The 24,236-nt window shown below is 36.9% G+C and overlaps 1 protein-coding gene across 4 annotated transcripts in view; it reads left to right on the plus strand.

Moving 5' to 3' along the window:
• The window catches only part of LOC110029342 (probable acyl-[acyl-carrier-protein]--UDP-N-acetylglucosamine O-acyltransferase, mitochondrial), an 83,314-nt gene that overhangs the window by 55,108 nt on the left and 3,970 nt on the right, over window positions 1–24,236 (plus strand). For all 4 annotated transcript variants that reach the window (XM_020731592.1, XM_020731591.1, XM_020731594.1 and 1 more), the window contains 3 exons: window positions 3,627–3,719; window positions 3,791–3,907; window positions 3,998–4,081. In XM_020731592.1, the coding sequence (XP_020587251.1) occupies window positions 3,627–3,719; window positions 3,791–3,907; window positions 3,998–4,081 (294 nt within the window). The remainder of the gene's footprint in view (window positions 1–3,626; window positions 3,720–3,790; window positions 3,908–3,997; window positions 4,082–24,236) is intronic.

Below are 24,236 nucleotides of genomic sequence, written 5' to 3' on the forward strand. Positions count from 1 at the left end.
CATGGAGCTTTCTCTATCTGTTGGTACCATTGTGCTGCGTTATGACATGAATTTATACTGGCTTGAACATTATCTTATCTACGTTTATAAAAGTTGATAACGAATCATGGATGGACAGTATGTCAAATAATAAGCATTCACATGCATACCACCGAATTCCTTTTTATTTACATAATCGACATGTAAACATTACTTTTTACATGAACACCACCCAAATCTTTCTTTTCACTAAAAAAAAACCATTTTAACATTAAATAGTGAAGTTTAGGTGGTAGGTATGTAACTGCATAAGAATTGAGTGAAATGCATGTAATCTTTCATTGAGTGGTATGCATGTAATCTTCCATAAAAACGACATCAAACTAACAGCTACTCAAGAAACTAGATTGATGCATATTGTAAAACTATGATACAATACCATATAATCCACGAAGAATGCAGAGTTACGAAACAAATCTTAGTGTGGCATGGTTCTTCAAATTCTTGTTTAAAAAAACTGAAATAAAATCATTGCTTACCACTGGGGAACGTAGATGAGAGGAACCGGGACTGTAAGGGGATGTGCAGCAAAACCCTAACCGAAGCCAAAGCGCGAAGAAGAGGAGGAAGCGAGAGATCAGATAGTTCGGGCCGCGTTTAGGGCTGAAGAGAGAATGCTACGAGCTCTGAATTGCGAAACTAATTAGGGCAACGCGGTAAAAATTTACATAAGAAACATGGGCCGCAAGGTCTAGCCCGCGGCCCACGTTTTAGGCAAAATGCCTTGCGCCGCGCGTAGAATGCCGCCTCAAATGGTTGAATGTCGTGGCTTTACACCGTGCCGCTGCCCGAATGCCACCCCAAACGGGGCCTAAATCACTCAGGATGCAATGACGCTGGAGCTTCCCGTAAAAAAAGAAAAAAAAATTCTGTCGTACTATAGCTTCTATAGTACCGCGGGATTCGCTATTGTGGGTGACCGACTTAAATAGTCTCATTTTTTATTCTTGTGTTTTCTTTTATATTATTTTTCATTTTTTTAATTCATTTCCTATATATATGTTGTATTAGGGTTCGGGAGGAGGTGGTCTCTGTCTTTTCTAGCCTTCCGTGCAACCTTGCCTCCACTTCCAACACGCTTCCACCTGTAGAACCTGTGCCCCACCCCTTTCCACTTGTCGTCACCTTCCAAAATTCGTCTCCCTCACTGTCACAACCATTCTAGCCGCCATTACCACTCTCCGTCATTACTCGCATGTTGAATCCACTACCTTCCAACACCCCAAGCTACGCATCAACAGCCTATCTCACCGACCTCCACCATTGGGATACACTAGCTGTGTTTGTTTGTTTCGGTTGTTGCATTTCCCTTTCAGTGTGAGTTGTAACCACCTAATTTACTTTGCATTAATTATATTTTATTTTCCTATTGTTATTTAGGTTAACTCTAGTATAAGGCAAATCATTAACATTTTGTGGTGAACCGTTTGCGGTGACTTACAAATTTTGTCAATCCCAACTTAGGGTAAAATTTTACCTTTTATGGTCCGCCTTTTGGTTTTTGTTCCATGCACTTTGACTATCTTTTAGTTGCGCTGAGTTGACTTGCGACTAGCTTGATTTTAGCTGTGATGACATACGACTGTTTAATTTGGATAGGGCTGACTTAGGTTTTGGTCAAATTTTATTTGAGGTGCTTGATTGATTACTTGAAGCTTGTTGGGAAATGACTCGAGATTTATTCTCGGACATTCTCAAACCACTCTCTCCCAGGGGTATCACGTGGACCATTTTACTTGATTACTATCTTGGTTATTCCTTTATAAATTTTAGTCGTCAACATTCCATAATCAAATTAAATAAGATAAACTTAATAAAAGGAAATTCTTACCTAATTAATAAAAAATGAAATTATAATAATGAATTTAGAAAACACCTAATTGGGTAGCTTGATCAGAATTCTATCTATATTGGAATCTTGTTACGATAGTAGGCCTAGGTCTTAGATTTATGCCATATGCTTCATCATTGGGAGCATTAATTTTTCAATTTCTTATAATACAAATCAGTAATTTCTCAGGATTTGCAAAACCTAGATTGCTTTCTAAGTGGTTTAACAACTTCTTATTTTTTCCAGTAGGACATGGGAGCAGGTAGTAGGAGTGAAGCAGGACTTCTTATATTTAATGGTTCCCTTTGTGACCAAATGATATAATGCATAGAAATTATGCACACGAAATCAAAAATCACAGTTCAATGACCGCCAATTAAAATAAAATATCATTTTTTTCTTATGTCATGCAAAAAATGATTAATGATCATCTAGCAGTAATTCATCATAGATATTTAACATCATAAAAAATCATGCGTCTATCAACAACTATACTCAATCAAAATATTAAAATATTGCAAAAACCTTTGACCAAATAGGATGACACAAACTTTCACCAAGGGCACAAATTGTTGAAGAAAAAAATGAGGAAAGAAATCGTCAAAATTAGAAATTTTGGCCTCACATTGATAAGAATAGATAAATTTCCAATTACACCATACAAGAAGGATTCACACACCCAACATTCAAGCTCCAAGAATATAAAGTATTGAAGAAATTATTTTGGAAAAGCCATCCTTCTACTCACCTATGTTCTATTTATAATCAAGAAAACCCTACCTAAAGTAACAATGCTCTTCTAATTTACTATCAATGCCAAATTCTAAATCATGCTAGCTATTTTTAGATCTCTAAAGGCCCATTTCTTACCAACGAAAGGAACAAATCTAGCTACAGGCACAGGCTGTAACAACGAATCAGCCCCGTGAAGGATTCATGTGGATGAGGCATGTTTCTGCAACCATTTACATGTTTCAACAATATGCTGCCACCCATAGCATCAAATTTCTAGCCAATGAACAACTAAAGGTCTAAATGCCCATCCACAGAGAACTTGTGCCTTCCCGAAAATCTACAGGAATATAATTGCAGCATACCTTTTGTAATCGATAGCTAAACTAGTGAATTGAGCCCAACCAATTTAAAACTAAGATAGAGAACCAAATGTTGGACCCAGAAAACTGAACTAGAGATCATGTTACGATCCATCCTCTTACGAGATCATTAAGCATGTTTTCATTGTATTAAAGCAGAAATTTGAAAACTATGAAATTGTATAACTGAAGTGAATCATAGTTAAATGAACTTTTTCTGATCATCAATTTTGCCATACAACTGCATACGATTTATGTTTCCAAAAGTATAAACTGATATTTTCATCAGTGAGCACCTTTCTGTAAGATATTATTTTTAATAAAGATTTGAAGGTTTGCTTAGCTTGAACTTCATTTCAGTGCATTCATTTCCAAGTTTTTGTTTGCTTCAATGTGATATCAGCCTTCTTTAACTTCTGATCCAAATTTTTTTGAAAAGCATGTATATTTGCACCGTTCTTCCATAGGAAACCCATAATGTATGGCCTGTTTAGTAAATATGGCATTGGTATATACTATCATTATATTTTACTGTGTTACAAGGTTTTGTGTACCAGAATTTGTATAGAAATTCTCGTTAATATGACTAAAGCAACTCAAATTTCGTTTTCATCATTTTCCACTTTCTAGCATTCATTGCTCTTTGTTGCCTGGTGTTTTAGGTTGGGGATGAATGCTTTCTAGTTGTTGGTGATAACAATGACATCAGAGAGTTTACATCAATTCATCGATCTTCTAAATCAAGGGACACTACGGTATTTATGTATGGAAATCTAAGCAGAACCTCATCTGCTTGCTAATATTATTCCTTAAAATGTTTGTTCAGGTTATAGGGGACGGCAATCTTATTATGGGTTCTTGTCATATTGCGCATGATTGCAAAGTAGGTAATAACAATATTTTTGCAAACAATACTTTGTTAGCAGGCCATGTTGTAATTGAGGTAGTTCCTCCTTCAACATTTAAGATTCTGTGATGTTTGGCCTGTCCAATGGTTATTGCTAATTGAAGCGAAATATCTATTTCAATGTAGGATTGCAGTCATACTGCTGGGGCTGTTGTTGTTCATCAATTTTGCCATATTGGATCATACTCCTTCATTGGTGGGGGATCTGTGGTATGTTAGTTTTTTTTTTTTCATTTCAGTTTTTCTTGCATCATTCCCGTTTTTTTTTCACTTCTTCAATGATTCTCATAAATTTAGTGTTAGGTTAATTTCAAAATGTGCAGTTTTTACTTCTCATGTCATGGCTACTAGTAATATATGTTGTTTTCTATGTCACTCATTTGAAAAAAAGCTGCATGCAATTTTTCTCTACAATCGGAATTGCATACAGTTAGTTACATTTAAATTTATTTGATCTCTTTTTCTTTTAGTTTGGCTTGTGTTGACCTCCATGCACATCTCAAGCTTACTTGGGCACGACGATGGATGCAACAAGCAAAGAATAATATACTCTTGAGTCTAAGTTACTTCGATTGTCGTCGAGATTGTCTAAATATTTGCCCACTTGCGAGATGATGGACGTCAAAACATATACATGATGATTATTTACAAGAAATTTACCTGCATAACGTATACATGACATGAAATTTACCTGTGTGTGAGGTTGAAAATATACAGAGGATGTTGAAGAGCTTGAATGATGCATTTTGCGGGTGCAAAATGCAAATCGAGTCCAGCGACAAACATTCTGAGGTGCACAATGACAAAATTTGACGGGCAATATGCACTTCCCATTTCTTCACTACCCTATTTTGTATTACTCGTCCTATTCTGGGGAAGAATTAAAAAAATATATATATATTAAATAAATGTAACAGCCTTCCCTCTCTTCTATTATCATCTCCTTAAATTCTCCTCCGCATTCTCTCCCGTTTTCGTTTCCTGACACTGCCCATCTCCCACTCCCTCCTTCGATAACCCACTCCAGCTCCCCTCCTCACTTCTCCTTCACATCCCTCCCCGCATCTGCCATCGATGAGCTTGTGACAATCAATACAAAGCTCCCTTGCACCCACTCCGTCGTTCAACTCCTCCGCTCACAGCCTTACGCTGCCACCTGCGAACTTCCTGTCAACAATCAATTCAAGTTCCGCTTTTCTTCCTCGCGTGAAGAATCACACTGCCTCTCCCTGTCGAAATCTCGTCTTCCACAGAACCACCTCACTGTAGATCTCCCTAGCATCGTCTAACCTGTAAGCAGCTGCTACCATCTCAGCCTCATCTCATCATTCGGCGAGAAACCCAATCACATTCTTCTTCAATCTGCTGCCTCCTAGCCAGCCACACCCTCACTCGACCCTCTCTAAGCAGCAGGTTCTCCTCCATAACATTATAGCCATCAGTAAATTCCAACTCCATTCAGTCAATTACAGCTATCCATACCCTCTAGCTCTTTCTTTCCACTTTCCTCATCTATATATATATATATATAGGTTCTTCATCTCAAATTTGTCGACCTCGCACTAAATCTAAAGCAGGGAAACTTAAGTACCTATTCGAGGTGTTACACGTCGGCAGGGAAATCTTGCTTTAAGTTTCCATTTGGGGTTTTCCAGCTCGACGGGAAATTCTTGTTTTGGATATGTATACAAGTGCTGGAAGGCCAATTCTGTAAGTACCCTTTTGGGGTGTTCCGCCTCGGCGGAAAACTTCGTTATGTTTTTCACAGATACTTGAAGGCCTATACATGCTTTTAGCATGGTGGATTAAAATATTCTACTGTCGAGGTATCTTACAACACCTATCATGCATGTCTTTTTCGACGTGTTAGAAAGGACAACTGCTCATCTTACCTCATCAGGGGAGGGGACATCAGAGTATTGCTAAAATTTTGATTGAGAAAGGGTCTTAAAAAAAGTCAAACTAATCAAAATGAGGAAACAAATTATAAAATTAAAAAAAAAAATTGAATACACAATCTGTGATAAATGCAATTACTTGACAATAAACTTAAATAACATGTAAAGAATTGCATAACCTACCCACAAGCAGGAACACAGTTTGTAGTGAATTTGCCAACTCGCTCCCAAAATCAAATAGAAATTTCTGCTTCGAGAGATTAACACACGAATTTCAAAAGTTTTATGCAAATTAGGCAAAGTGTTTGACGCGTGGCCCATCTCTATTAGTAATAATTTTATAAAAATGAAAAAACTGATACTATTTAATACTTGCAAAATTTCAACCTGTTCCTAAAGTAGTCACCGAATCCGCAACCTCTTTTACGACAACAAATTCCTGTGATAACACACCCGAGATAACATATGAATTTCAATACAGGAATTTGCTGCCAAAATGTCCCAACATAATGACAAATTCTATGTGGTGAACACTAGGATATGATTTTTGAATTTCAATTCTAGAACCTACTGTTGAAATGTCACAACAGAATGGCAGAATCTGGCTGAAGAACAACAGACTATGACACATGAGTCTCTATTCAATAGTCTGCTATCGAAAAGTCCCAACAGAAAGTTAAAATTTCTCTTGTGGGGATCGGGGTATAACCCATGGATTCAATTGAGGAATCTACAACCAAAAGGTTCCAACATAACGATAAATTTTGTATGTTGAACATTTGAGAGCCACCCTTAGATCTAAATATGAGAAATTGCTTTCTAAGGGTCACAACATAATGATGAACTCTATTTGATGAGCATCAGGGCATGAACCAACATTCTCAATCAGGAAATTTACTGCTGAAAGGTCCTAGCAAAAAGAAATTCTATCCAGTGAACATTAGAGCAATGCCTAACAATCTCAATCCAGAAAACTGCTACTGAAAGGTTCCAACAGAAAGATAAAATCTGTCCGGTGAGCATTGGGGCATGATCATTGAATATTAATCCAAGAATGAACTGTTGAATGATTCCAAAAGAAATACAAACACATTTGAATATCGCTGTCTCATGACAACTTTTGGTTGACAATTTGAAGTATACACATATGGTGTTAAACTTCAAATGAGTCAACAATACAATAATAATAAGACTTTATCCCACTAAGTGGGGTTGGCTAATTGAATCATTTTTCTCCTTTGTGTTCTATTGAGTGTCCTATTTTCATTTAATTTTAATAGATGAAAATCATTTTTATATATTATGCCCAAGACTCGATAGGTTTATTTCTACTTTTCTTAACATAGGTTGAATCTAAAACATCTACTCAGATGGTCGACGTTTAATGTGCCAATTCATCTAAGATGACTCTGAAATCTTGTTTGCCAGTGGAGCTACACTAACCCTTTCACAGATATGTTTTGCATAGTCTCTGAGTGTCAAGCCGCTCATCCACCTAACAATTCTCATCTCAGCAACTCTTTAACTTTTTTTTTATGTTTCTCTTTTAAAGGCTAAAGCATTATAGGTCTCACCACCGTCTCATAAAATTTTCCTTTAAGTCTAAGCGGTACTTTTCTATCACACAATACAAAGAGTCTTTTAGAAAGAGTCGATGAAAATAAATCTATCAAGACTGTATTTTGGTAGAAGATAATTCTATTAGAAATTATTACATGTGGTTGACACCCCAGGGAGCTCTTTTATTCTTTAAATTTAAGAATAATATCTGCCAAGAAATCCCACTATTCATGACCACTATCTAGCTTGATAATGTAAACTTTCCCATCACTAATGCTAGGTTCATTTGATGTATTTATTCAGAGCAACAGTAAAAAGCCTCAGCTTGCGAAAATATCTCTCATGCATTTTAGCCTGCACTTAAAAAAAAGTATCACTCATGAAGAAAATTATCACCGGACAAAAGATTTTTTGATGCATAATCTCTAGATCTTAATCTTGGAATATACTACTAAAATCTCTTAATATAAAGACAAGCTCTGGAAGGTGAGCATAAGGTTATTGTACTTTAATTTCTAAGTTACTGCCACCAAAAGATCCTGATAGAGAGCCAACTAAGTTTGAAGATCACTCTTAATGGTGGCCAAATTTCTTATTGATGAGCTAAAGATTGACATATGGTGTTCAACTTCAAATATCTTTCAAGATTTGGTTCTTAAGGAGAATATTTCTAATAGTAATTGTTACATTGGTTGGCACCATGAAAGGTAGTATCTTGAAAATTGTTCACCTCATTTTTGTTAGGTTTTTCCTTCCTCTTCATAGAGCCTAGGATCTAGCCTAAGATTTCCTGTTTGACTTTCTTAGAGGACTAGAGTTGGGACCCACCCATCATAGAAATTCAAGTCACTTCCTGATTCTCTTGTGGGGTCTCGCTCGGGATCGAGTGGTTATGTTCACGGACCATCATCATTTGATTGAGTAGTTCAAGACCACCATGTGGAGACTCGGAGAGAGTTCCCAATAGGATCTCGAACCCTAAGGAAACCTTTCATGACTTCGACATTCACGAGCACTATAATTTACATATTTGTACACATAAACACCACAATTCACGCTGCTTACGCTTATGTACACTCCACAAATAGTTAATATTAAAATCAACTATTAAAATGACCAATTACGTTCCAAAACTAAACTTGACGCGTTCTTGACCTAATTGTCGACACATTTGTCCTAACAGACCCGGATGACAAAACAGACCGCGCGTGTGCGTCCTTGATGTCGACTTTTATGATCATTTGGGAAGTCTATTTGGCTTCGATTTTGAAGTTGTTGGCTGACCTTTTTGCATGTGTTTTGAGGGTTGTTGGGAGGCTTGCCTTGCGGTCCCTTTACCTTTGAGCCGTTGAATCCTCCTCGTTGTGGTGAGCTTCCCCTCTTTCCCCTTCTCTCTGCCGCCCTTACATAAAAACTATTTGGTGCTTCCAACATTGGGAAAAGGTTTAAATGTTGTATTTTAGAGTGTTGTGATATTAGAAATTTCAAAAGAGTTTTTTGAATTCATATCATTGGATATTTGAAGTGGTTTTAAATGCGGTTTTGAGGGTCGATCCATCCTTTACTTCTTTTCTATTTTAAATGGATCAATCCCTCCTCTCTCTCTTTTTCTCTTCTTTTCTTTCTTGCCGGATGATTCAATTAGTGCTGCTTAGATTTAGGTATAAGTGTGCATAGTATATAAGTATAGGTGCCATTGAGCAGGCTGTAAATTGCACGGTTTGGGGTGTGGGGTTGCGAAAGCAGAATAATATTGCATCCTATGACATCGGGACCTGACCTAGTGACCTGGTAAGAGTGTAGGAAGAAAATATTACTCACCGACACTAGAATAACGAGGACCCTTATTTTCTTAGGATGTTGGCGATTCTAGCCCGACAGTGTGATTGACGTGTGGACGATATTTTCAAAACTTATAAAGATAAAACAAACAAAAATACATCTCTTACAAAACAAATACTTTTGATTGCTAAATGAAATTCTACTTTTAAATGCACGACAAACTGTAAACTTTGAATGATACAATTTAAATGTCTATTTATCAGTTACCTGTACTGGGTTTAGAATTGCCCTTCTAAGATTATCTTGTTCGAAATTTCTAGTTGAATGTCGGGTTTTATGTACGTGGATGACTGCAGGTTGTCTTCGGAGTCATTCGGGAATAATTGAGTTGAGCTACTCCGACCTGAATGCTTATGGTTTTCTTCGATTTTCCATGCATTTCATACAAATTTTTTTTGAGTTTTCCGTGATAGCTTGTTTTTTCTTCAGGCTTTCCATGTGTTTCTTACGATTTTCTTTGAGTTTTCGTGGGTCATTCATGATTTTCTTCAAATTTTCTGTGTGATACATTGCTACTTATTCTTTTAAAGAAATGCATGATTGCCCTGCCTGTCAAACTCTCTGTTGTACTCGTTGCTTCTATATGCAATACTAACTTTTGCTGCAGTGGCAAGGAGCGCGAGGTACAGAGGTTTATTTTATACTTACTACATTTTACCGCCTTTACTACACTTCCTTATGACATATCTTGTTCATGCATGCTTTAAATTAATTACAAGATCTTCAGGATAGAGAACAATAGTCTAGGGTGGATCACTATAAAACACTAAACAAAAACTGCTACTACATGGAGCATGGAGCAAGCTTTCGTGGATAGCACAACGAAGATGCAACAGACGGAGGATGAAAATCTATGACAACAAAACAAATCTACATCAGTCAAACATTCCTTAGATTTAAATAACATAACCTTTAGGATTTTGTGGTGGTTTGCTTGACGTGACATAAATCATCTTCTTGTCTTTTAGGCTTTTAAACAACCATATTGTGCAATATAAGCCATAACTCTTTTAGGATTCCGAGGTTATCGTTCGGTACAGCGTAAATCCTCCTATCTTTCTAGGCTATTTGCACGATCAGATGTCGTGCGAATGTAATTCATAAATTCTAAAAATAAATTGCAGGATTGAAATACTAAATTAAATCATTTCAAAGACGTAAAACCCAACAGTATGATAGTTTGGGAAGCCAATGATATTTTCCTCGGATCCGTGACATCCACTTTCACTTCTTTGATTTCTGAAAATAACTGTTCCGATTTGAGCCGTTCTCATTTGACTTTCCTACATCTAGCCTTGAAAACCCAAATATTGAATTCTTGAAGACAGAACCACTGATCTTAATCGAGAGCCTTCTTAGGTGATTTCGGTTGCCTAAGATGTAATGAACTATAGGTGTTTGCTCCTATAGGAAACTTGGAGCCCAGGTAAAATAAACCATATCTAATTCTTTGATTATGTAGGGGAACTTGTCGGTCATACATAAAAATATTCGTAAATCAAACGGAAGTCATAAATTCTGTATTTTATATATCGAGCCCCTTCGTCATGTAACATGCCTATCTCTTGGGATGAGTATTTTTGCTTGAAGGGGGTGCTTGATTATCTAGACTATAAAACATATGGGATCTGTTTGGTCTCATATTTTCTAAAATTAAAATACTATTTCTCAAAAATCAAAATTATATGTATTAAATAAAATTATTTTTAAAATTCCGGCTGAAAAAAATATAAATAATCACTTTTAGGGAATCTCACTATTCATGGCTATTATCCAGCATGATAGTATAGAGATTCACATTGCTAAAGCTATGGCTATTATTATATTTATTTAGAGCGGGAAGGCTTCAGGCTATTAAAGTATCCACTAGCTGTGCATTTCAATAAACACATCTAAGAAAGTTCCAGCTATGTGCAGGGTTACCATATGTTGTGGTAACTCGGAACAGATTTAATGAAATCTTGTTTGATGAACATTGAGACATGATACTTAGACCATGTGTTTAGAAATTCATCATCGAATGGTCCCAACGAAAGAATAAACAAATTTGGAGATTGAATCCTCATGAGGAAGAAAGTTGTGTTAAAAAGAATGAAGGCGTGACATTTGATTTATGCTCTCAGCAATCCGTCGTTGTTTAATTCCATCAAGAGTGGCTCCATGCTTAAATTCCTTGATATGGAGCTTCAAGCTGAAGTTTCCAAACATGTCCATACCGCTGGAGTTCTCCCTATCCGATAGGGGGCTTCTTTTTTTATATAAGTTGATATCAAGCTTTAAGCTGAGATATGTAAATATACACAATCATAATTAAAACTTATGTTATAAGACAGATGGCTTTCTAATGTTCCAAATCTAGTTATTGCTCACTTGAAAATCCCTCTGTTATAAGGGGCATTTTTTTTGTTTTATGTTGGTTGGCTTCACATTTTAAGCTAAATTTTTCGAAGATGCTTATCAAAAAATTTCTCCTTGCAAGATAGATGATTCATTATTATTTGGGTTGACATTGGGCGGTAAGCCGAGATCTCCAAACATATTTAACTAGTTGATATCTTGATCAATGTGAGATCCTCAATTGATTGGTTAACTCATTAGTGCCAAAGCTATATTCCAGTAGCTACGATTAATTGGATCTATTTTCAAGATGATCACACTCAACTTTGTTTAAAAAATGAGAGGTTCATCTCTCAAATTATCTACAATTGAAGAAGTAAAGCGAGATAAGCCTGTGAGCTTCAACAATTTCAGATAGAGAAGCAAAAGTTTGTCTACAACTAAAGTCAAGGACTCAATAGGTCATGATGGTCGAACTTAACATGCCCAAATATGACCGAGTCGCGGACAACTCTCCTCACTCAAAAAGGTCACATATGCCCACAATAAAAGAGCCCCTGCATAATCCATCTAATGACACATGTTATGCTAAAGCTTATTTAATTTGATGAGTGAAGTGGTCTAAGTATTGAGATTCTCTTACCTGATTCAAGGTGGTAGATAAAATCAAAAAGATGATCCTCATTCAATGAAGGAATCAAATTAAGCTTATGAGCTTCTCCCTTTTTCAATAAGTTCATTAAAGTGTGAATCTTAAGATCAAAAAAGCTAGCTTAATCTTCATATCAAGCAGAAGGGTGAGATTTTGTTGTCAATAGTCCTTTATTTTTGTTAGGGTTGACATCGTGCTATAAGTCTGAGATCCCTAGCTATATTAAGCTTGCATTATGCTTTTCTTTCTTATCAAGGCAATCTCTTATATAATTTTATTTGGGTTGAAGTCGAATTCAAGTCGAGATCACCAATTATATTCAACTAGCGACAAATTCTCCCTATTTGTTAGATATGGGGCTACTTATTTTATTTAAATTGACATCGGGCAGAGGCGAGATCCCCATTTATCTTCCTTTACAATTTGAGCTGACACCATGCTCTATGTTGCGATCCCCAATAATGTTCTTTGTTCTATCATTTTGGTTGACATCGTGTCTAATGTGAAATCCCCAAATGAGTTCAATATTCTATCATTTAGTCATCATATTGATGTCAAAGCTACATTCAATAAACTAAGCAAAAATGTCCTTATATTCAAGCAAGTTACTCTCAAAGCCAGTGTTAAGAGTCAAATGTTCATCTCTTAGACTTCCCACAATTTTATAAGTTAAGAAATAAAATTTTGAGCTTGTGATCTTCATTGGTCAAGTTGGAGAAGCGTAAGTTCGTTTATAGCATAAGTCCAAGACTCAAGCGGGCTTTGATGGTAGGATTTAATAACCCTAAACCCAACTATATCTTTCTGTGGATTGAAGTTGTCTTATGTAAGCTTATTCAACTTGATTAGTTATCTAAATATTAAGGCTTTTTTATCTGATCGATGGCAGTAAGCAAAATCAAAGAGATGATTCTCACTCAAACAAGGAATCAATTTGAGCTTCTTCATAATATTTGATCAAGTATTAAGCATAGATTGATGAAGCCCCTCTCTTTTTCAATAAGTTTTTTGAAGTGTGAAGCACAAGAGTGAAGTAACTAGCTTGAACTTCATACCAAGTTTAAGGATGAATAAATATAACCTATTTCTTAAAGGTTCTTCATCTAGATTTATCGTGTTTCAAGCCAAGTTTTCTGGATATGTCCAACTAGCAACAGATTTTCCCTTGTTAGTAAGATAAAGGGGTTGCTTATTTTATTTGGGTCAACATTTGGTGCGAAGCCGAGATCCCCTTACATATTCTTCATTTATAATTTGGTTGACATCAAGTTTTGGGCTGGGATCCCCAAATATTGTTTATATATTGTCACTTGGGTTGACATCGGGTGCCAAGCCGAGATCCCCATATATATTCCTCATTTATAATTTGGGTTGATTTCGTGGTTCAAGAGGAGATACCCAATTCATCATTCAACACATCAATGCGAAAGCAATAATCAATCAATTGAGTAGAAATCAATTTATCATCAAGTAAGCCACACTCGAGGCAATTTCAAAAGTCAAAGATTCATTTCTTAGACTTACCACAATGCTAGATGTCAAGCAAGAGACCTTTGAGCTTAAGAGCTTGAACAGATTAAGTTGGAGGAATGCAAATTTGTTTACAGCTCAAGTCTAGAACTCAAACGGGTGTTGATAGCTGGAACCAACAAGCTCAAATATAGTCAAGTAGCTAACACCTCTAATCACTCAATAAGCCCAAATATTACTATAATTAAAGATCCCCCAGTTTGTTCATATAATGACAAAAGCTCTCTTTCCAAAGCTTATCCAGTTTGAAGAGTTAAGCGATCGAGTATTGAGATTATCTTGGTAGATCAACGAATCTAGTCTTACCTAAAGAGATGCATGTCACTTAATAAATAATCAAGCAAAGCTTGTTGTCATTTTCAAATTGAAATATCAACTTTCCTCATAAGGATCGACAATATGTTCTTAGTCGAGATCCTTGACTAAGTTCAGTTAATGTTAGAATTTCTCTTGCTATTAAAATAGGGGGTTAACTATAACTATTTGGGTTGACATCAATCATCAAGCCGAGACCTCAAGTATATTCAACTGATGTTCAAATTTCCTTTTTTGAGAAAAAGATCGTTATCAATTTTATTAAGAGCAAATGTGTATACGTTCAGGTTGACATTGAGTTCAAGGTTGAGATCCCGCAGTGTTTCAACTATAAAAATCCCTCTCATCAAATGGGGGCGCTCCCTCTTTTAAGACTATCAAATTCATGTCAATACCCTCAAGTTGATGCTCGAATTGCCAACACTGAAATTGAATTCAGTTGGCTAAAAAGAGGCATAGCAAGCTTTAATAAGATGCACCTGACAATTCTAAGAAGTTAGTAGTTCATCTCTAAAATATTATTCTTATTTCAAATGTTGGGTGAGAAAACCTACTGTAATATATAAGTTTTAGCCAATTAAGTTAGAGCATAAGTGTTGTGATAGCTTCCCAGAGAAATCCCTGTTGCATTCTTGCTGCAGTACTTAGACTTGCGATCCTTGCTGTAGTACTACGAACTGTAATGGGAGATTGCGGTATGGACCAGTTTAGGAGGGCTGCTCGACCTTTCCTTTACATGGATTTCCCTTCTATTTGGAATGAGGTCAACTTCTATTTACCCTAAAGTCTATAAGTATGTTTTTTTCGTGTTTTAAGGAAGTTCTTTGCTAGTATTTCTGCCTGGATAGCCGTCGGTGCCCTTTTTTCTTTTTTAGGGTTATATCCAAGGATGAGTGGTGCTTTGGCTGTATTTCGTTCCGAGATGGTAATTCACGCCCAAGGGTCGGGTGGTGTTCTGTTTGTATCTCAATCTCATGGGAGTATTTTTCCTCGATATTCCCATCTTCTTCAACCTCCCTTTCTCTATAGTCGTCGTCATACTTGCTGCAGTCGGCCTAAGAGTAGCAGCTCTGCTATCTTCTATTGCTACCCAACCCTCCTCCCTACCTCTGCAACAACCATTCATGCTGCCCTTACTCATCTTCGTTGTTGTCGTATTGTTGTCCACCTTTCCTCCTTGTCATTGCCAAACCTAAACATCCCACTTTTGCTATTTTTGTCGGTCGTTTCTGTCATCCATCCCTCCCCATCCTTGCCAACATTCCTATTGTATCCACGACAGTTCTCAACTACCCACTTTCACCCTACAGGAACCCACCTCCCTTTTCCCCCTCTAATTCAATACTTCAACCACCCTAAAACTCTATTGAACCACACTCAAGTTCGTTTCAAATTTGAGTAGTTCATCTCTCAAATTTTTTACAATTCAAGATGTCAAGCGAGATAATTTTATGCCCGTGAGCTCCAACAAGTTCTGTTAGAGAAACAAATGTTTGTTTACCGCTAAAGTTAAGGACTCATCATGTCTTAATCGCCTTACTCAACAAGCTCAAATATGTCTGAGTTGCGGACAACTATTCTCACTAAACAAGCTCAAGTAAATCTGCAGTAAAAAAGCCCCTCCTTTATCCATCTAATGACATTCATTATACTATTAAAGCTTATTCAATCTGATGAGTTAAATGATCTAAGTCTCGAGATTTTCTCGTCTGATTGAAGGTGGTAGATAAAATCAAAGAGATGATCCTCATTCAAAGAAGGAATCAAATTAAGCTTATGAGCTTCTCCATTTTTCAATAAGTTCATTGAAGTGCGAAGCTTAAGATCAAAAGACTATTTTCAACATGCATTAGGCTTTTCCTTCTTATCGAGACAATATCTTGTATATATTTATTTGGGTTGACATCAAATTCAAGTTGAGATCCCCAATTATACTCAATTAGTGACAAATTCTCCCAATTTTTTAAACATGGGGCTACTTTTTTATTTCAGTCTACATCGGGTAATAAGTCGAGGTCCTCATATATCTTTCTTTACAATTTGAGTTGACACTATTCCCTAAGCTGAGCAATTAGTGACAAATTGTCTCAATTTTTTAAACATGGAGCTACTTTTTTATTTCGGTCTACAGCGGGTAATAAGTCGAGGTCCTCATATATCTTTCTTTACAATTTGAGTTGACACCATTCCCTAAGCTGAGATCCCCAAATATGTTTTATATTCTATCATTTTGGTTGACGCCTTGTCTAATATGGGATCCCCAAATGAGTTCAATATTATATCATTTGGGTTAACATATCGATGTCAAAGCTACAGTCAAGAAACTAAATATGTCCCTATATTCAAGCAAGTTACTCTCAGTGCAGTGCTAAGAGTCAAATGATCATCTCTTAGACTTGCTACAATTTTGTAAGTTAAGCAATAGAATTTTGAGCCGTCAGTTTCAACGTGTCAAGTTGGAGAAGCGTAAGTTCTTTTATAGCACAAGTCCAAGACACATACGAGCTTTGATTGTAGGACTCAATATGCATAATCATGGCAGAGTCGTTGATAGCTATTCTCATCGAAGAAGCCCAAATATGGTCACAGTGAAAGAGTGCCCGCTATTTCCATCCGTAGACAGAAGTTATTCTTTCTAAGATTTTCCAACCTAATAAGTTAAGTGATCTAAATATTGAGGCGTTTTCATTTGGTACCGAAGGCAGCAAGCCAAATCAAAGAGTCTATTCTCACTCAAAGAAGGAATCAATTTGAGCTTCTTCATAATATTTGATCAAGTATTAAGCATATAGACAATAAGTTTGTTGAAGTGTGAAGCACAAGACTGAAGAAACTAGCTTGAACTTCATACCAAGTTTAAGGGTGAATAAATATAACCTTGTCATTAAAAGTTCTTCATTCGGGTTCATGGTGTTTCAAGCCATGATTTTTGAATATGTCCCGCTAGCATAAAAGTTTTCCTTATTATTAAGATAAAGGGGCTGCTTATTTTATTTTGGTTGAAATTAGGTTCCTAGATGAGATCCCCATATATATTCTCATTTATAATTTGGATTGACTTCGATTTTTGGGGGGAGATCCTCAAACATAATTTATATATTCACTTGGGTTGACATCGGTTGTCAAGTTGAGATCCCCATATATATTCTTCATTTATACTTTGGTTTGATATCATGGTTCAAGTAGAGATCCCCAATTCATCTTTCCACACATTAATGTAACGGCTTTAATGAATCAATTGAGTAGAAAACAAGTTTTCATCAAGTATGCTACACTCCAGGAAATTACACATGTCAAAGATTCATTTCTCAGACTTACCACAATTCTAAATGTCAAGCGAGAGGCCTTTGAGCTCAAGAACTTCAACAAATTAAGTAGGAGGAATGCAAGTTTGTTTACAGCTCAAGTATAGAACTCAAATGAGTGTTGATAAACCAACAAGTTCAAACATAGTCAAGTCGCTAACATCTTCAATCGCTCAACAAGCCCAAATGCAGTTGTAGTTAAAGAGCCCCCAATTTGTTCATCTAATGACAATAGCTTTCTTTATCCAATCTGAAAAGTTAAGCGATTAAGTATTTTGTTTCTCTCAATAGATCAACAAATCCTGTCTAAACTAAAAAGATTTGCATTTCTTAATAAATAATCAAGAAGAGCATGATTTCATCATTAAATTGAAATATCAACTTCCCTCTCATAAGGATCGAAAATATGTTCTAAGTTGAGATCCTTGAATATGTTCAGTTAATGTCAGAATTTCTTTTGCTATTAAGATAAGAGGTTACCAATAATTATTTGGGCTGACATCAAGCATCAAGATGAGTCCTCAAGTTTATTCAATCAATGTTCAAATTTTTCCTTATGAGAAAAAGATCGTTGTCAATTTTATTTAGAGCAAATGTGCATACGTTTATGTTGACGTCAAGTTCAAGGCTGAAATCCCAGAGTCCTTTAACCATAAAAACCCCTTTCATCAAATGTGGGCACCCCCTCTTTTAAGACTCAAATTCAAGTTGAGATCCTCAAGTAGATGCTCCAATTGTCAATGCTGAAATTGCATTCAGTTGGCTAAAAGGAGGCATAACAAGTTTTAATAAGATGCACAAGATGTTTCTAAAAAATTAGTAGTTCGTCTCTAGAAACATTCAGATTTCAAATGTTGGGTGAAAAAACCTATTTTAATTTATAAGTTTCAGCCAGTTAATTTGGAGAAGCATAAGTGATGTGATAACTTCTCGCAGAAACCTGGACTAGCCTGTGATCTTTGCTATAGTACCACAAACTGTAGCGGAAGATTGTGGCTTCGACCGGTGTTGGAGAGTTGCTCGCCCTTCCTTTACATGAATTTCCCTTCTATTTGGAATGGGGTCAACCTTTATTTACTCTAAAGTCTATAAATATATTGTTTTCGTGTTTTAAGGCAGTTCTTTGTTTGTGTTTCTTTCCGAACAGCTGTAAATGTCCTTGTTTTCTTTTCTAGGGTAGTATCCGAGGGTGAGTGGTGCTCCGGTTGTATCTCATTCTGATATGGTAACTCACTCCTAGGAGCCGGGTGGTGCTTCGTTTGTATCTTGTTCTCCTATGAGTATTTATCCTCAACATTCCCATCCTCTTCAACCTCCCTTTCGCTACATCTGTCATCATACTTGCTGCAGTCGACCCAAGGGCAAAAACTCTGCTATCGTCTACAACCACCAAACCCTCCTCCTTACAAGAACCATTCATGTCGTGCTTACTCATCTTCGGCAGTGTCATCTTGTTGTCCACCTTTCCACCTTGACGGTGCCAACCCTAAATATCCAACTTTTGCTATTTTGGTCGTTCGTTCCCTGTGTCCATCCCTCCTTCATCCCTGCCAACACCCCTATTGTATCCACGACTGTTCTCTACTATCCACTTCCACCTTACAAGAACCAACCACCGTTTTCCCCCTCCAATCCAATACTCTAGCCGCCTAGAACCTGTTGTTCTATTTTTTCCCCATAATTGCAAGCTTACCAACCCTCTCCCCTATGCTGCCACTACGGAAGTCCCAACCGCCACCTCCCATCCTTGCATAACAACCGACTTTCACCTTGACATACAATCCTAATTGAGTGAGTGTTGTGTTTGTTGTTATTTTCCTTTCAATGAGTCAATTGCAATAGCCTATTAACTGTATCAGTAATAATATTTGTTTGCCTTTTATCATTTGGGTTAACTCTGGTATCATTTGGTATCAGAGGTAGCTTAATCCTAGTCATGTCCTTAGTTTATTGAACTCCCCCACTACCTAACCCTATATCTATCCAAATTTTTTTTCCTACCCTACACCCCCATACAATGCTTCCACTTTTCACCTCATACCCCAAACTCTAATCATGTCATCAAAGAATAATTGTTGATGATCTGAATGGGAAGAAAAACTACAATGTTGTTTTATGAGAAATTCGCAAAAGGAAGTCCAAGAACCTTTTATGGATGTTGTGGTGCTGAAAATCCTCCAATTGCAATAGAGGCTTGCCTCCTTTCAGAGGAAGCAATCCAGGTGGGTCACCGTAGCCACAACTGTGACTAACTAAATTAAAGGAATGAAGTGAATCTCTTCCATCATGCGGAGTTTAGGGATGAAGAACCTCTATCTCAAAGATTTGACTCGGAATATTTGAGATTCCAAGACTTTGAAGTAATTATGGATTTTACATATTTTGATGGTAACTTGGATCTGGACAAGTTCATCGAGTGGCTTCAGACCGTGAAACTTCTCTTTGAGTGCTAATAAGTCCCATCGAATAAAATGGTGAAACTAATTGGTGGCAAGTTTAAAAAGATTGCATTATTCTTGTGAGAAAATTTGAAGCATCTACGCCAGCGTGAGAGAAAAGATAAGATCACTACTTGGTTCAAGATGAAGCATGAGATGCAGTGACATTACCTACCAGCTCACTGCAAGCTAGATATTCAAACCCCAACTTAAAAAAGAGAGAGACCACATCACAGGGAGACTATATCTTGCAGGCAGGATTCAACCCTTGATCTTACAGTTAGAGTACACCCACCCAGGGAAACATCTAGGCCAATTCCACCCAAGGAGAAACTGATTCAGAGTAAAGAATATGTGGAGCGAACCAATATTCCTAAATCTATCCCAGAAAAAATTGCATCAAATGCCATGGGTTTAGGCACAGTGCATCAAATTGCTCAAATAAGGCCATGATCTATTTCGCCGAGTAAGGAGCAATTGTAGAAATAGATAATGACACAATAGACACTAAAGAAAGTGAGGACATAGATGAAAAGTAACAACTGCCAACCAATGAGGAAGTGACGCCATCGATTCTAGCTGAACCCAGAAAAGAGATTCCAACTAAGTTAATAGCTGTTCTAGCAAGTAGTGAGTCTAGGGTAATGGGCGTCCATGTAGAGTATGCAATTGTTGTGCCTTGAACTATCATTTTATAGGTGTTGAGAGGAGCAATAGAAGAACAGGCAATGGATGTCCAAAATGGTTGTGAGTTTGAGAAATCGATACTAGTCATGGACCAACCTTAGATAAGAGTATTTCAGAAATTTCAAATGCATAGCCGAGCTTACGAGTTTGCCCTCACTGAAGGAGGTCCAACATGTTAGAAGACCATGATGAGTTATTTTGGTGTTAAATTCAGCTCAACGTTATACACAGACAGATGGTTAGATCGATGGGATCTTTGGGGGAAATAACATTTTACAGTGGGATTCATATCCTTTAAGAGAAGAAGAGGTTTCTCCTAAGTGGTTATATTTTAGTGTGATCCAGGTTGTCATAGGTTTCATCCCATAATTGATTCCTTTTTATATATTTGGTTATCATATATATTTAGACGAGCACGAGTTGTGGAAGAAGTCAATTTCAGATTTAATGGCTCAAGGCTTAACTCGTGAGGATACCCTTCCACAGATAGTTTCAGTTCTGGTTGTGCCAAAAGAAGATGAATACTTATTCTATCAGGATGTGTTTTGAAATGTCTACGCTAATAGGATTGAGTTACTGGTAGATTGAAACATTCTCATTACTTTCAACATGACCGATCTGACACTTTACTACAAGGAACCAGTAGCTTTAATGAATAAAGTCGAATCTCCCTCAACTCCAAAAGACTAATATGGGAGTGTGCCGCAAAAACTCTTGTCGTGTTCCTTGCTACATTACAGGGCTGCGTCTTCGATTCATGCTATAGTACCGCGTCATGTAGCAAGAGATCACGGCTGGGACTGGTCCAGGAGGGCCGATCGACTCTTCATTTACATGGATTTCTTTCCTACTTGGAGTAGGGTCCACTCTTATTATCTTAAGCCTTTAAATATGATATTTTCCTTTTTTAGGTTGTATTTTTGTTGGTGTTTTTGTCTGGACAGCTATCGACATCTTTGTTTTTCCTTCTTGTGCTGTATCCGAGGATGAATGGTGCTCTGACTGTATCTCGTTTCGAGGTGGTGACTTGCACCCAAGAATCGGGCGATGTTCCGACTATATATCGTTTCCGTGCAAGCATTTATCCTCGTCCCATCCTCCGCAACCTTCCTTCCACTATCACAGTTGTCAAACTTGCTATATTCCGCCCAAGGATAGCAGCTCTGCTATTTTTTGCAACCACCAAACCCTCCTCTCTGCCTGTCCAACCATTCCTAATGCCCTTGCTCATCTCTGCCACTGTTGTGATGATGTCCACCTTTCCACTTTGTCGTTGCCAATGCCAAACAACCCAATTTTTTTGTTTTGACAGTTGTTCTTACTGTCCATTTCTTCGCCGTCTCTGCCAACATGCTTACTCTATCCACAACTATTCTCTGGTATCCCACTTCTACCCTACTCTTTCCCCCTCTAATCCAACACTCCAGGCGCCCTGAACATGTCGTCATGTTCTGCCACCATAACCATAAGCTTGACACCCCCCTCCCCTCTGCTGCCACTACCAGTCTGAACTGCCACCTCCCATCCCTACATAACCACCCATCTTCACTTCAGCATACAATCATAGTTGAGTGATTATTATGTCTTGTTATTTCCCTTTCAATTTATCAGTTGTAATAGCCTATTGGCTTTATCAGTAATAACATTTGTTTATCTATTTTCGTTTGGGTTAAATCCAGTATCAATAAGTTATCTTTTGCTTAAGTTTATGACTCAAATGGAGGCCAAACTCAATAAGTCAAGATGTGGTTGAGTTGTTGGCTTCTCTCTTCACTCAATAAACTAAGGCCGTAGTGATGTACCTTCGTTTGTCAGTCTACTACTTAAGTCTAGGACTCTAATGAAGATTGGACTAAACAAGCAAATATGTGACCGGGTCGCTTCTTCTCAATACGATAATATCAGTCTGTTGCTTGTTTATAACTGGCCACACTCAACAAGACAAGGTGTGGTTGAGTTGTTAGCTTCTTTTTTCACTGAAAAAGCTAAAGCTATAGTGAATTGCTCTATTTATCAGTCTAACAATGATAAAAATCCAACCCAAGCCAATCCAAGTTAACAAGGTTAAGTAATCCATATTCATCAAATTTTCTCAAGTGGTCAACATATTAAGATAACATCCAAGGAGATGATTCTTATTTATAGAAACATCAATCAAATTGAATAGCATCACCAAATTGTGATATCAAAGCACAAAGCATAGACCGATAAAGCATTAAGCATAGGACAAAAGATTCTACATCAGTGTTCATACAAAGACTGAAGCTCAACTGAGGAATTTTGTCGTCAATGAGTCCATTTAAGCACTCAATGCTGGGATGACGACACCTTGCCATTAACTTTTTACTAGCCCTAGGGCTTAGGTAGCTGACATGCATTTCTTCAATAATTCTGCCAATGCAGAAGGCAGGGGCTAAAGGTGCACTCATTTGCCTAAAAAGTCTATCCATGCAAGTTAGGTCATTTCTTTCATCAAGTTGAGAAAGACCAATCAGGCCAATAATCAACACCAAGCCCATCTAACACAAAGACATTAAATTAATGCCTTATGGTTAGGTTTCTCTATCAAAAGCAAGCATAAACTTTCATCACTTTTTCGAGCTAAGTAAGTCGTACGGTTCAAGAATGTTGTAGAGGCTTAAAATGAATTGAATATTAAATTATTTTATTTCAAAAGCATGCTAAATTATCAAAGCACTCGTTTTGTTTATGCTTTAAAAAACTTGCAAATTGCAAACTTTACAAAATTCATCTTTTCAAAATTAGATATGACTATCAAATTATGCACGCTTTTGATTGGGTCATTATGCCTATATGCAAAGTCGCTAGTCCCACTAGCATAGTTTGATTCTCCTCCTAATAGTAATTGGAGTTGACGAGATTGAGTGTTAGTTTGATCATTCTCCGTGGAAGGATTTAAGTCGGCAAGTCTGACTAATGAATGAATATTAGTCACATATAATAAATGGGGTGTTTCACCCATAAAAATCATGAATCATTTTACTGAAGAATATAATTTTTTCCTTATGATGGCTGAGTTGATAGAAGATTTCAACTGGAGGGGTTCACTTTTAATGTTTAGATTGAATTCTATTTGAAATTCAATTCATATAATTTATGAACCCGATTTTCTGCAAGCAGGGCGAAGTCGACAATGTTCTAATTCAAACATGTGTCAATCCCAAACCTCATCCTTTGCAGGCAAGATGCAAAGTTGACAAAGTTTAATGCTCATAAAATTTAATAAAATTCTAAAATTCATAAAAATTATAAAATATTAAATATTAAAAATCATAAAAAAATGAAAAGTAAAATCAGTTCACTCTTCACACTAGTTTATTGAAAACAATAAATTTATGATTGATTTAAACTCATATAGAGCAGTGTCACATTATATATACTACTAAATTTACTCTTAGATTACAGTGAGGACATGATCCGTGTCCTCTGTCCACGTGGCTTAGTCAGCCAACTCCCTAAAAAAACAATTAAGACCTGAGCCCTCTGATCGGGTGGTTACCGCCAAATGACATCATTAAATTACAGTCACAAATGTAGCCCATATGTTCCCTAATGCATTTTTTTTTAGTCATGAATCATAGGGTATATTTGATAGGACACAAATCTTTCCGTTAGCTAAGTTCGACTCAAATTAGTCTCGTTATACAAACATTCACCCCAGGTTTATAAGATCCTTTTGGACTAAAGAACTTTTAGTTGCTGACAAGGATTCTTCGGTCAAGTTGAGTCAACTTCCTGAATAAGTAGACAAGGATCCATGACATTTTAGGATGACGAAAC

Source organism: Phalaenopsis equestris, unplaced genomic scaffold (assembly GCF_001263595.1).
Source record: "Phalaenopsis equestris unplaced genomic scaffold, ASM126359v1 Scaffold000565, whole genome shotgun sequence".
NCBI classification, from domain to species: domain Eukaryota; kingdom Viridiplantae; phylum Streptophyta; class Magnoliopsida; order Asparagales; family Orchidaceae; genus Phalaenopsis; species Phalaenopsis equestris.